The 14361-nt window shown below is 38.0% G+C and overlaps 1 protein-coding gene across 3 annotated transcripts in view; it reads left to right on the forward strand.

Moving 5' to 3' along the window:
- LOC150110598 (protein slit-like) overlaps window positions 1-14361 on the forward strand; it is a 225022-nt gene that overhangs the window by 200397 nt on the left and 10264 nt on the right. For all 3 annotated transcript variants that reach the window (XM_090395071.1, XM_090395078.1, XM_090395085.1), the window contains exons 27-29: window positions 219-382; window positions 10811-11027; window positions 12561-12700. In XM_090395071.1, coding sequence (XP_090251197.1) covers window positions 219-382; window positions 10811-11027; window positions 12561-12700 — 521 coding nt within the window. The remainder of the gene's footprint in view (window positions 1-218; window positions 383-10810; window positions 11028-12560; window positions 12701-14361) is intronic.

A 14361-nucleotide genomic window follows, 5' to 3' on the forward strand; every position in this document is an offset into this window, starting at 1 on the left:
CTAAATCTGGATGCGATACAAGGTATATAGAAGTGAATTAGTGTGTGTGTGTGTGTGTGTGTGTGTGTGTGTGTGTGTGTGTGTGTGTGTGTGTGTGTGTGTGTGTGTGTGTGTGTGTGTGTGTGTGTGTGTGTGTGTGTGTGTGTGTGTGTGTGTGTGTGTGTGTGTGTTGATTGGGTAGTTTAATTTCACTAATAATGTTGATTACTGTTAAACAGAGCTCTTGGTGCCAATCCTCTCTACTGCGACTGCAATCTTCGTTGGCTTTCTGAATGGATCAAGAAGGACTACATCGAACCCGGTATTGCTCGATGTGCTGAACCCCGATCCATGAAAGATAAACTGGTGTTGACAGCACCATCTAACAGCTTTATCTGCACTGGTAATTATAATTTGAAATCCATTTTAACTCTCTCTCTCTGTGTCTGTGTGTGTGTGTGTGCGTGCGTGCGGTATATATCCCTTTAATAATTACTGTCACATCTCGAAAAGCTAGTCATAATCACTTCATAGAAACTTACTTTACAAAGAACAAAAGCAACAAAATTAATACCTTTACCCATGAGATTGTTTAACACTTTTTGCTTAAAACCTTTCTTGTAATTAAAGAAACTGTGATTCACAATACATGACGTAGTTTAAATACTTAAATGACATGACAAATTATAACAAATTTGAACTTCAACTTTACTGACTCTAAGAGTGAAGCAAAATGCTTTTCATATTCCCACGCTGTCTGAATGGATACAGTAAAGAAAAAAAGTTTATGAGCAATATGCTCGCCCTGAGAGGGCAAGGGGATTATAGATCATTTCTTGAAATCAGGATGGCTTTAGGTCTTTTGTGTTTGTACAGGTCCGTTTCATCATAGTCAGCAGCTTGTTGCACCGGTGGATTGGGATATGTAGACGTTTTTAGGAAATACTTTGCTGCAAGAGACTGAAGGAAAGAGTATGTATATAGGGGATGTCTTTGTTCCGATGAAGTCGAACATTTCTGACAAATCATGGGGCGTTCAGAATCATACGAAGGCACTTGTTTTGCACTCTCTGCAGTTTGAGGATATTAGTATCAGCAGTATGGCTCCATGCTGACGAAGCATACGTGATTATAGGACGAATCATCAGTTTGTAGAGGAGAGTTTGATTCTGGCGTGTAATTTACTGTTTCTGTTTATTAGCGGATAGAGCTGGGCGATGGCTTTTGATGCCTTTGCACACGAGTCCTCGATGTGATGGTTGAATGTTAGTCTTTTGTCCAGCAGTACACCAAGGTATTTTGGTGTTCAACTGGAAGATGTCCCCTGTAGGAGATATTGTTCTTCTGGAGAAGAGCATGGCTATGCTCTTCAAGGGGTTTACTTGTAATCTCCAATTGGAGAACCATTTTTCTAATATTTGTAGGCTTTCTTGGAGTTTTTTGGTGACTAGGTGTGGGCGAAGAGATCTGGTTAGTATTGCTGTGCCATCAGCGTAGAGGGCCAAGATAGATGACATTGGATTGTGTGGAATATCTGCCATAAATATCGAGAACAGAATTGGGGCCAGTAATGATCCTTGCGGAACACCAGCCAGAATGGGCGCTTGGTAGATATAGTGTAGTTTATCTTGACCTACATAAATCTGTTGCTGAGGTATGACTGAATCAACTGTACCATCTGTAGTGGGATGTTAAAGGCGACGAGCTTGTGGAGCAGACCATAATGCCACACCATATCGATATATTGATAAGTTGATGCCAATTTTAGCCTGTGGTAATATATTCAGTTAGTTTGTGGATTTGTTGAGTGGTCCTATGATGTTGACGGAATCCAAATTGTTCATTTTGGAGGATATTCAGCTTATTTACTATGGATTGGAGTCTGGTGAGGATGACCCTTTCTGCGATCTTTCCCAGGTTTGAAATCAGGCTAATGGGACGATAATTCTCCGGTAGATGTGGGTCTTTGCCTGGTTTATAAATGGGGGTTATGTAAGCAGTTTTCCACGGGGAAGCGAAATATCGGAATCTAATAATCGCGTTGATTATGTTGATAAGGTGCAGAATGGCTCTGCGGGGTAGTAGTTTAATAACTTTATTGGTGATGCCATCTGGACCAGGAGCTTTTTTGTTGTTAATATTCTTAATGATTTCGTAGATTTCTGCTAGTAGGCATCAAGAAGTTTTAGTACCTGTCTCTGGGCATCAGGAAGTTTTAGTACATGTCTCTGGGCATCAGGAAGTTTTAGTACATGACGATGAATTGTATACAAGTGGTTGAAATTTTAAGTTTTCATAAGCAGGTCGACACTATTCTTCTAAAGTTTTTGCAATGGTTTCTGCCTTCTCTGCATCCGTGTGCACAAGGCCCAGGTCCGGTGCGGAGAGGAAAGAGATTTTTTTTTTCTGAGATTTCTCAAGAGTCCTCAAATAGAGTGATCCGCAGGTAAGAAGGAAGCCAACTTATCCTCTCATAGTCGATCGCTGTGGGCTTTGAGGGCGTCTCTCACAACTCCATTTAATCTGTTAAGAATTCTTTTGTCTTGAGGAGCGCGCGTATTGCGAAACCTTTTTCTAGCTTTATTTTTATCTCTGATCAGGTTCATAATATCCTCTGGTAACTGATTTGTTGTGGAGTGAGTTGTGTAAGAGGTGGCTGCCATTACGGCTGCATTAATTTGCTGAGTAAAATTTTTGACTGCTGTTTCAATTTCTTGCTTTGACCTTATAGGAGGAACAGCGCCAATGAACTCTGGGAGTGCATATGCTAATTTTTCCCAGGATGTGAATGAGTGTGGGGAGAGACAGGTTGTGCTGCTTTCCCAGCTGTAATAGCTGGATCATGATCTGATGACAGCTCGTTCAATGTTCTTAAATTATATTGAAATTTAACATATTGCAGGTGGCTATATCCAAGATGTCAGCATTGCCATTCGGGCTGTGATGAGCAGGTTCAGTGGGACCTGCGACGACAGCGCAATTGAATCCTGTGTAGTTGGTGAGGATGCGTCTGTTTTGTTTGTGGTTCTACAATTCCATGCCAGGTGTTTGGAGTTTAAGTTCCCAGCAATAATGATGGGCTCTCTAGCATCTAGGATGGCATCCAGACCCGTGTGCAGTAGTGTTTTTTGCGGTGGGTTGTATGTTGCATACATTTTCAGTCAGCCAGTCGAGCTAGTAAGAACCTCCACACCAGTAACCTCGAGGTTAGTGGTTGTTCCCTGCATGGTGTTCGATATAATTTTTAATGAAGATTGCAGTGCCATCACCTCTGTAATTTGGCCTGTCAGTTCTGTAGAGTCCTCTAATTTTGGGCTGTCCGATGGCCTCAGATGTGTTTCATTTATCAAAACAACGTCTGGCTGAAGTCTCTGAGTGAACTCTTGGAGCTCCATAATCTTGTGTTTAATAATAACAAATTTGACATTACTGACCTAAAGGGTGAAGCAGATGCTTTTCATATTCCCCGCTATCTGATGAGAAGAACTGTGAGTGGGAAAAGATTTATGAGCCTGTTTCTCGCCCTGAGTGGGCCTGAGGATTAATCACTGGAGTTGCAGTTAAAAATAGCTTTTGGTCTTTTATGCTTAAAGTAGTCTGTTGCGTCCTAATTTGACGCTAGTTGAATTAGTTCATTAGGGTGCACAGATGCTTTTGAGAAGAACTTAGTTGCTGTAGTCTGCATGAAGGTATAGATATAGGGGATATTTGTGTCCCAGTGAAGTTGCACAGTACGTACGAACCATGGTGCGTTGCAGATCATTCTGAGACATTTATTTTGCACACGTTGTAGTTTGAGTATAATTGATATTGACAGTATCTCTCCAGGCCGGAGAAGCATAGATGAGTATAGGACGAAACATCATTTTATATATAAGTAACTTGATTCTGGTGCTCAATTTACTGTTCCTATTAATTAAAGGATAGAGCTGGGCAATGATTTTTGATGTCTTTAGACAAATAGTCTTGACATGGGAGCTAAAAGTCAGTTTTTTATCCATCAGTACACCAAGACATTTGATCTCAGTAAACCATGGGATTTTTGTGTTAAATAGGAGGATGTCGCCAGTAGGAAACATTGGTCTTTTGGCGAATAGCTGCTACGCTCTTTTGAGGATTTACTTGGAGTCGCCATTTGGTGAAATATTGTTCGATTAGCAGTAGATTTTCCTGCAGTTTCTTGATTGCTAGATGCGGTTTTAAAGATCTGGCCAGTATCGCAGTATCAGACATATATATATGGAAAAAAGAGTTGATGCCAGTAGAGATCCTTGTGGGACTCCGGCCAGGATGTACTTTTGTATTGAGAGTGCACCATTCAACTTGACTCGCATGCGCCTATTGTAAAGGTATGACCTGATTAGTTGAACCATTCCCAATGGTGTACCAAAAGATATTATTTTGTGTAGTAAGCCATAATGCCAAACCTTAACAAATGCACTGGCTATGTCCAAGAAAACAGCTCCAGTGCATTGACGCCAGTTAAATCCTGTGGTAACATATTCCACCAATCTATATATCTGTTGTGTGGTACTGTGAGATTGGCGGAACTCAAATTGCTCCTCAGGAATAATTTTTAGCCTGTGCACTAATTATTGGAGCCTTGTGAGAATAACTTTCTCGGCAATTTTTCCCAGGTTTGAGATGAGACTAATTGGTCTATAACTTTGAGGTGATTTCGGGTCTTTTCCAGGTTTATGTATTGGGATTATATCTGCTAACTTCCAGTGGGAAGGGAAATATTTGTAGCGAAAGATGGAGTTTGTTGTGTTAGTCAAATGCACAATAGCTGTGCTGGGTGTTCATCACCTTGTTGGTGATTCCATCAGGTCCAGGAGCTTTTTTGTTCTTTAACTTCTTGATTATGGCGTATATTTATGCAGGTGATGTGGGTGCAATTTGACTACAGTATATGATAGACGATTTAAGCGTAGATCTGACATGACGGTGGATCTTGTATATGTGATTGAAGTCGAGGTGGTCATAAGAGGGTTTACATTGACTCTAGATTTCTTGCTACTGCCTCGGCTTTATCTGCATCGGTATGGATGAGGCAGAAGAGGTTTGTTTTTGTTCTTAAACTTTCTGATTATATTCTATATGGAGTGGTTATCAGGAGAGATAGAAGTCAATTTTTTCCCCCAAAGTTGACTTCTATGCTCTGTGAGGGCATCTCTTACTGCGGAGTTAAATCTATTCAAGATTCGTTTATCATGGGGTGCTCGGGTGTTATGATATGTCTTTCTTGCTCTGTTTTTCTCTCTGATCAAGTTCATGATGTCTTCTGGCAAGTGATTTGGTCTGCGGGTAGTTGTGGAAGTAGTAACTGCTGCAACGGCTATGTTAATTTGTTTAGTTAGATCCTTTACAGCTATTTCAATTTCTTCTGTTGAATTTATTATCGGCACGGGACCAATATATTTTGGAAGCACCTTGGATAGTTTGTCCCAGGGTATGAAAGAATGTGGAGGGGGAAACAAATTGTCTTGATTTCCCAGCTGTAATAGAATGGGATTGTGATCAGAAGATAAATCATTGAGTGTCATTATACTGTACTGTAATCTTACATTTCGTAGGATAGCTATGTCCAAAACATCAGCCCGGCCATATGTGTTATGATGGGTAGGCTCGGTGGAGCCTGCCACAACCACATTATTGGAGTCTGAGGTAGTTGGCTAGTATCTGTCCATTTTTATTGACAGAACGGCTATTTCAGTCAGGATGCTTAGAGTTAAAGTCGTCGGCCATGATGACAGGCTCCCTGTTTTCGACTACGGCGTTCAGATCTGAGAAGAGTAATGTTTTTTGCGGAGGATTGTAAACTGCGAAGATTTTTAGATTACCCACCGAACACGTAGGAATTTCATTGCCTGTAACTCGAGATTTGTGGTGGGTGGAATATTTATAGAGTGATGATTAATGTAGTTCTTTACGTAAATAGCAGTGCCACCGTCTACAGGATAATCTGTCTGTTCTATACAGCTGGTATCCACTAATTTTGGGATTATCTGATGGTCGCAGATGGGTTTCACTTAGCCCTTACCCCTTAGGCCATTCGCATTCCATTCTATGATCTGCAAAGAATCTGGTTTTAATTTGTTTCTGTTCATTGGTGAGCGCTGAGATAATGGCTTGTGTATCCTTTAGAAAGCTATTAGTATAACTTGGTGAAGGGTTGGATCTGCTAAAATCCAACACCATATTTGCGAGTGAAGAGGTAATGATAGCTGTCAGATTTGTATGTGGTGTTGGTGTTCCCGGGATGACTGTTTAGAACGAGTTACATCCGTATATGTCCTAGACGTTTGTTGCAGAGTTACTCGTTTGGGAACCTCTGGCTTCAGCAGATGGGCGTCTGACCTTTTATGTTGTTCTTCAGGAGGCTGTAAAGTAATCTCTGACGTACGTGTGCTGAGTGAGGAAGAAAATGTTTCTGTTTTTCTATTTCTTGGATAGTGAGCACATCCTTTGTAATTGGCAGTGTGAGGACCGCCACAATTGGCACATTTAGCCGGGGTAGATTTTGGTTTAGTGCATGTATTTGTTGGGTGGCCGACCCCACATTTTAAACATTTGAATTCAGCCTTGCACGTTTTCTGGGCGTGGCCAAACCTTTGACATCTATGGCACTGCCCTGTTGAAGCCCTTTTTCTTAATGATTCTATAGTAATTTTCAGTCCACAGATGGATGTCAGGTCAGATATGTGCTTATAAGCTTGACTGATCTCTACTAAAACCAGTGTCATTGGAGTCTTGTCTTTTTTTTTTGGTCATTCTGCTGTCCTTAACGGGTGGTAGGTCTTGCTGGTATAGATCCGCAGCAACTTCTTCTGTGGATACGTCTTCCGAGACAACTCTAATGAAATGGTGTGGTACTGTATACCTTTGGCATTTAATTTACCAGTTAACCTTCGATAATCCATCACTGACCTAGGTTGGATTTTAATACCATCTGTGACATTCTTCGCTTGACTGTATGAAATTTGTAAATTAGACATCATAGTCCTTAGGGACATCTATTTTTATTTTTCTCGCAGAATAATGGGAGGTAAAAGAATCCAGGACAGGACCGTCTTCTTCCATTCGATCCGCTTTGGGGGATTCAGAGGCTGCAGTTTTGCGTTTTTGCGAGCGCGAACCTCCTGATAATCATTGTGATCTGCGAGGGAATTATCATCAGCTGTTGTTTCTATTTCGCTGGTGCTGTCTTGAGGGATGCTGGGAAGAAGTTCTGAGAGTTGAGAGTTATCTGTATCAATCTCGTTTATTTGATGAATCACGACTTTTCCTGGCCATTTATGTGCAGTAGATTGCCTACATGTTTGAAGACAGCCAGAAGTTTTTTTTAATTTAGTTCTTCATATGGTGCCTCCATGGTTAGCCCCAAACTTTGTTCTGTGGGGAAGGACATGCCTTTCCCTTATCACAATAATAGATAGATAGTTGCTTACCTAGTACAGTATATGAAACAATGGCGATACTAGCGGCAGTAGGCCTAGCGTATCGCCCTTGTTGTAAATTCGGTTGACTTACCTGGGTAAACCTCTGCGTAGCTGATTCTTCGATGTATAAGAATAATAAAGACCTCTTTGAAAATAAACCGTTTATTTATAGTAGCAAAACTATTTACTACTTGTAAATTAACTGGTCAAAAATTCCTTAAATCACATTTTCTATCAACAATCAAAATCAGACTTCACTTCGTCCGCCATCAAACCGCCGTACATTTTTTTTTCCATAACAAATTTCTTATAGTCCTTATAAGGACTGGCTTAAAGGGGCGAAGCAAGAATGCTTTTCATCTTCCCCGTTATCTGGAGGACAGTATAGGGATAAAGTGTTATTGAGCTATTAAAGCTCTGATCATGGCACGAGGATAACAGCAATAGTCGAGCCTCAGTTAGAACTTCATTGGCTATAGCATTGCCATCCATTACCCTCCAAGGGTATTAATCACTGAGCCTTATTTAAAGGTAAAGGCGTCTCTAAAATTTCGGACGATCCCTAGGCCACTCAATCGTGGGCGAAAGACCGTCCATCTCAGCGGTGGCTCCACTCAGTGATGGCCTTCCACCTACCACCGCCGAGCAGAACCGCTCAAATTCCGAAGAAAAGCATTCACCGACAAAGCCCCTCAGTGGCCGTGCCGGAGAACACTAACCCCGGAGACTCAAATTGCTCCCTTAAGGCAAAAACCTTAAGAGAGCGTACTCATATTATTAGCAATAGCCGAGCCTCAGTTAGACTTCATTGACTACAACATTGCCGTCCATTACCCTCCCCACCACAGAGTATTAATCACCGCATCTCACGGTCGATTAACTCTTTCACCTTCCCATAACAAATTAGTCCTTATAAGGACTGGCTTAAAGGGGCAAAGCAAGAATGCTTTTCATCTTCCCGTTATCTGTAGAGGACAGTGTAGGGATAAGGTGTTATTGAGCTATTAAAGCTCTGATCATGGCAGGAGGATAACAGCAATAGCCGAGGCTCAGTTAGAACTTCATTGGCTACAGCATTGCCATCCATTACCCTCCAAGGGTATTCATCAGTTCTTTTGCCCAACAACAACAACAACAACAACGTTACTGGCTTGCTGGGTGAAGCATAAAATGCTTTTTATTTTCCCCTTTATCTGTGTGGAGAAGCTTGATGGGGAGGTTGTGAGACTTATGCTCGCACTTTGTGAACTATGGAGTTAGCTCTGTTCTGCTGAAAGCAGGATTGCCTTGGGTCATTTGTGTTTTTGATAGTCATGTTCACTATAACCGGAAGCTTGTCTGATTAGTGGATTGGGATGAGAATGTGCCTTGCTGAAGAACTTTTCCGCATGGTCATGAAGGAGAGAACGGATGTCAGGGGTTCCGGTGTCTCTGTGGATCTGCGTGTTTCTGACGAACCATGGGGCGTCTAAGATCATCCGCAGGCATTTGTTTTGTATCCTCTGTAGTTTCTGGATGTTAGATTTGGATGTGTGACTCCATGCCAGGGATGCATATGTGATTACTGGTCGAATTACCATCTTATATAATAACAGCTTGTTGCGTTTATCCAATTTGCTGTTGCGATTGATCAGGGGATAGAGTTGGACTGTTCTTTTGCCCCCCGTCTCATCACGTTATATATTCCTGTTGTATATGAGCTATTTAGAGGTATCTTGTTTAGCATTCAGAGAAAATGAAAGAAACTCAGAAAATTACATTATTTTCATGAATTTTAATTATAAAATATCAGACTAAATGTTCTTATTATTCATATATATATATATATACAGTATATATATGAATAATAAGAACATTTATCTGCTTCGATTTTTTTTTTTTTTTAGAATCAAATTAATTATTTTTGAGTGATCCATTCTCATGGGCCATACGTATTTTCAGATTGGAACATAATTTACTTTATTCGATTTTATTGCTAACAATGTTTACGCTGAAAATTAGGAAATTAAGAGAAAGGGTGTAAATATTTGTGGGGGTTTCTTCAATTTAATATAATCGTTTGCAAACGTTTACGCTACAAAAGAATAAATTATTTATTATATTATAAGAGATTTTTAAAATATTAAAAAATTAATATTTTTAAAGAAACTATACATCATCCGCTACTTCTTAAAAAAACGTCTCCCCTATGAAATAAATATTATTTCCCTTCTCTTAAATTTCAAATTTTTCAATTCAGTCATTGTTAAAAATAAAATGCTATTTAAGAATCACTTGTTAATTATGACTTACCAGTCATAATTAACAAGTGATTCTTAAATAATAATAATAATAATAATAATTATTATTATTATTATTATTATTATTATTATTAATTAATAATAATAATAATAATAATAATAATAATAATAATAATAATAATAATAATAATAATAATAATTACTAGAATTTGAGACGTTAGCTTGTCTGGAAATCCCATCTGCCATGGCTCAGAGAATCAAATTCAAGATGCATTTTTAAAAACTCAACCAACCATCTACTGCATTGTCGCCGATGTTTAGGATTAATTGCATTCTGAAATGCAAGTAAGATCATTGGGATAAAACCTTCATCTATCGTCTCTGACCAGAAACTCAAACTCAGCTAAAAAGTTCCTCTCATCCTCAACTGAAGGAATTCGAATTCAGACTTTTCATGCAAAGGCTTGCATTGTTGTTGTTGTTGTTGTTATGTTTCGTATGCCTCTCAGAATAAGGGCCTAACCATCTATATAAATGTATTTCAATCGCGATATTCGGATGGTTTGATTTCTTTGTGCAGTCTAAAAAAGAAATAACGGTATAGATTCATTATGGCATGGTAAAAGTCCATGATATTGTCAAAAAGAGTATGAAAATAGCTCTGGGAAAAGTTTAACATTCATTTGCGTAATAATCTGGCTGAATTCCTACTTTAAATAAGACTTGAAAAGTAGACCATGCTTTTTTTCGCACATAGCGCCTGACTAAATCAATTAAAAATAATGAAGAAAGAAAACAAAGAAACAAATCAGATTGAATGTTTCATCACGCAGTAAATAATACAATTTCTGAATAAACTCCGCTCGCTGCATTTTTATTCTTCAAGTAGCATAAGAATCTTAGTCTTTTTTTCTTTTTTTTTTTAAAAAAAAAAAACGTACAACACACACACGAATTGATCTACATTTTGAACCCGAAAGAATCCAAATAACGTATAAAGCTGTAAGGTTTCTCCGCGGGACACGGCAGGCATAACCCAATCATTTCCCCTAAAATTCACGAATAATTTCAGATATTTTTGTAAATAAGTATTGGAAAATATAGTTAAAGGGTTCTTGACATTTTTATACTGATGTTGTCTTTCCACAGGTAAAGTAGAGCCTGATGTGTTGGCAAAGTGCGACGCCTGTTACACCTTCCCATGTCAGCATGGGGCCACCTGCAAACCACGCCCTCTTCGTGACTACGAGTGTATTTGCTCTCCAGGTTACCACGGACGAGACTGCGAGTACGTGATAGACGCATGTTACGGAAATCCATGTGAGAACGGAGGAACTTGCAAAGTGCTGGAAGCAGGAAGGTTCAGGTAAGTAACCAAGGGAAGACTTCATTTAAGGAGTTTATCAGAGATTGAGAAGGAACAGAGAATTAGCATAAACCTTAAAATAAATCGAGGTGTAACTTCTAAACACGATGTGAGAGAATCTCACATGGAGATTGTAACTTTTGATGAGTGAAATAAGTTCTGCCTTTCGATTCCCTGAGTTTTTTAATACTGAAATGCGAGTTTATTAAAAATCAAATTCCTGTAAACCGAATTTTGCAAAAGCACTCACAAGAGGATAGAGGAGAGATTTGCCTGTAAATAAGATTTGTTTATTTATTAAATCAAGTTTTCGAAGTTAATAATTTTTGGAATCAACTATCTTTCAAATGAATTTCATTAAATTAAACCGAAAGATGTCAAACACACGAACGGCAGATTGCGTACTTAATTAAAATGATTGATGGTATAGATTGCCAAAATGTCTCCATGATTTGAATCAATAAATTTCGAAATTGTCGCCTGTTCTAATTATGCAATTAATCGTTTCTCGTTATAAACTTACTTATTGAAATAGATTTAATTACCAGATTTCTCAGCACTTTTATTAAATATATGAGCAATTTATTTATTTCTAGAAACGGTCGATTTCTAGGCAAGGAAATTAAAATTAGATTCGAGCTTATTACCGTTGAGCACCCTTGTTCAAATGCAATGAATTGCACAATTTTTCTCGCAAGAGCCACTTTCTCAAAAACACCAGATAAGATAAGACAAGCTACGTCGTAAATAAATTACTAGTGCTGTTTTATGGATGGAATTTTCAGCTCCATTCCCTAAAAAAAATTGGGAACTTATAGCACATAATTACTGCTTGTTACTGTGAAGATGAGGAGAAAGGTGAGATAATTTGAAATGTTCTGGAGAACGACATGGTATTTCGTGCCATTACAAGCCTTCAATAATCATGATATTGGTCTGTGTCACTTAAACACTAATACGAGATTCTATGCTGCAATGGCATTCGGACCAGAGTTTGTTGAAAAGAGGATATTCTACTCATTCTGCCAGGCCAGCTACTAGTAAGGCTTGCGAGTGCAACCTCGTTTTGTTCGTCAAGTTCAATGCGTCTGTCAGTGCTTCGGTTTATTATATAAAATGCTACGGCAAAGTCCATAATTTCCGATCTTGATGCATAAAGCTCAGAAACTGGGTTGTCTCTGATAAATCAGAATTACTATTAAGAGACAGAGAGAAAGAGAGAGAGAATCGATGTTGTTTATTTAATTTTTTTTTTAATCAATCAATCATTTTGAATCAGTTAAAATAATAACAACAACGGTTAAATTATGAATGATCTCTGTAAATATCTTCGGCCATTAGGTTCAATATAATCTCAGTTCAATATAATAAAATCGTGCTGAAAATAACGAAATTAAAACCGCTTAAGAAAATGGAATATTTTCAGAGAAAAACTTTTCTCGGAAATCTGATTCCATTTATTTGCAGTCAGGTGTTTGTGGCAAGCGAACACTTTCCATTTAGATGCTGTAATTGATCATTTCTTTTCCTCAGTTGCCATTGTCCAGCTGGCTATGAAGGGGACCGCTGTGAAACGAACGTAGACGATTGTGTGGATAACAAGTGCGAGAATAATTCCACCTGTATTGATCTGATCGAAAGCTACGTGTGTCGGTGTAACCCCGGATACACAGGTAAGTGAAATTCTTTGCAAAATCTATTGTTGGCATGGGATTTTCGTAACAAGTCGAAATTAATAAAAAGACAAATTTTAACACTCACACCTATTAATAATGAAAATATCGAAAATACTATTCAAAGTTTGCCTCAGGGTGAATTGAATATTTCTATAAATTTATTTGTAATTGCTTAGTGTGTGCTTCGATCTTTCATAGTTTCGCATCTTGGAGAGTCAAAAAAAAAAAAATTGAAAATGTTAGTCTTGAGAACTAAATGTTTGATAAAAATAAATAAATAAATAAATAAAGCATAGTTTGCATTTTCTTGACCCTTCATTTCTTCTTCCTCATAATTTTTATGCCATCCATTTACTGCTAAGTATTCCACTAAGTTCTGTTTCTCTACTCGCTGGTGTCGGTTGAGTTCGTTTTAAAACTTTGAAATGTTTTAGTTGGGCGGATGTGCAAATAATATTTCATATCAGCTGATGTTAAGTGACACCATTATTTATTTCAATGCAAATATACTTCTCCCGTTCAAATTTATAGTTAGATTCTTTTACCATGTGTTTCTGTTTGATATATAAACCCTATTCCACTGTCTAGTTTTGTTTGTCGACGGCTTTAAATAATCGGAAGACTGGAAAGTTCAGTCATGTGCTTTCTCGTTGGTTGTAGATACTTCGGCTAGAACGTGGATGTCAATCACCTCGATGTTATCTGTAAGATGAGATCTTTTTTTTTTTTTTGTGAAGGCATCTAATGGTTGTGTGGAGAATGGAGAGGGTGCATTGTTTCCGTGCAGTTTGCAAATCAAGAATATGACACCTGTCATATTACGAGTGTGATTTCGTTCTTGGTTCTTGTTCATTGTAAATAACTTTTCTTTAATAATTTGTTTATTCTTCCATTCTGTTATCTAGTAATGGTCTCGAAATATGTGTTTTCTTAGCGTCTTTGAAATATTTTTGATCTTTGACCTTTGTGAATTGTTTCTTCAGTAATGCAGGAATGTTTTGAATGTTTGGCCAGGAGGGTCGTACACATACAGGTCAATAGCAGCAACTTATTGACTTACTCGTATTTGATGATGTAAATTCTCGGAACTTGCTTATCAGAAGGTTTTCTTTATATTATTGCTGATTTAGTTGTTCATAAGGGTACTCAAGCTGTTGAGACTCATTTCATTTCAGTTTTATTAAGTTGCATCAATCAACTCAACATTGTTTTTTGGATATCTCCGACCACATTCAAAACTTCAATTGTTTTTTAAATCGGTTTAAAATAATGGCTGATTATTTTATAATAAACTGGTACTTTGGTGACAAAAAAACCTATCATACAATTGATATAATTAAACATCATTAAATACCATAAAAAGAAGTTAATGAAGACTAATAGAAATAATAACACAGACTCTCTTGCGATGCGATACAAATCGCCAACATAATTATCCATCCTTAATTGTTCCGACACAAATAACGCTTCTCCTCTCGCCATTTCTCCCCGCCAATTATTTCACAAAGAATGTGAAATTATTTTTTAATATTCATTGTGTTTAGTCAGCGCAAAGTGTTCTTAACTAACTATTTTTATTGAATAATTGCTTTTTTATGCACGCTAATTATGAAAATATTTCTATTATCAGTAGTTAAAGAGTCATTTATGGTTTGCTT

The sequence above is a fragment of the Typopeltis vanoorti genome, chromosome 1, assembly GCF_054136105.1.
Source record: "Typopeltis vanoorti isolate ZY-2024b chromosome 1, IOZ_Tvanoo_1.0, whole genome shotgun sequence".
NCBI classification, from domain to species: Eukaryota; Metazoa; Arthropoda; class Arachnida; order Uropygi; family Thelyphonidae; genus Typopeltis; species Typopeltis vanoorti.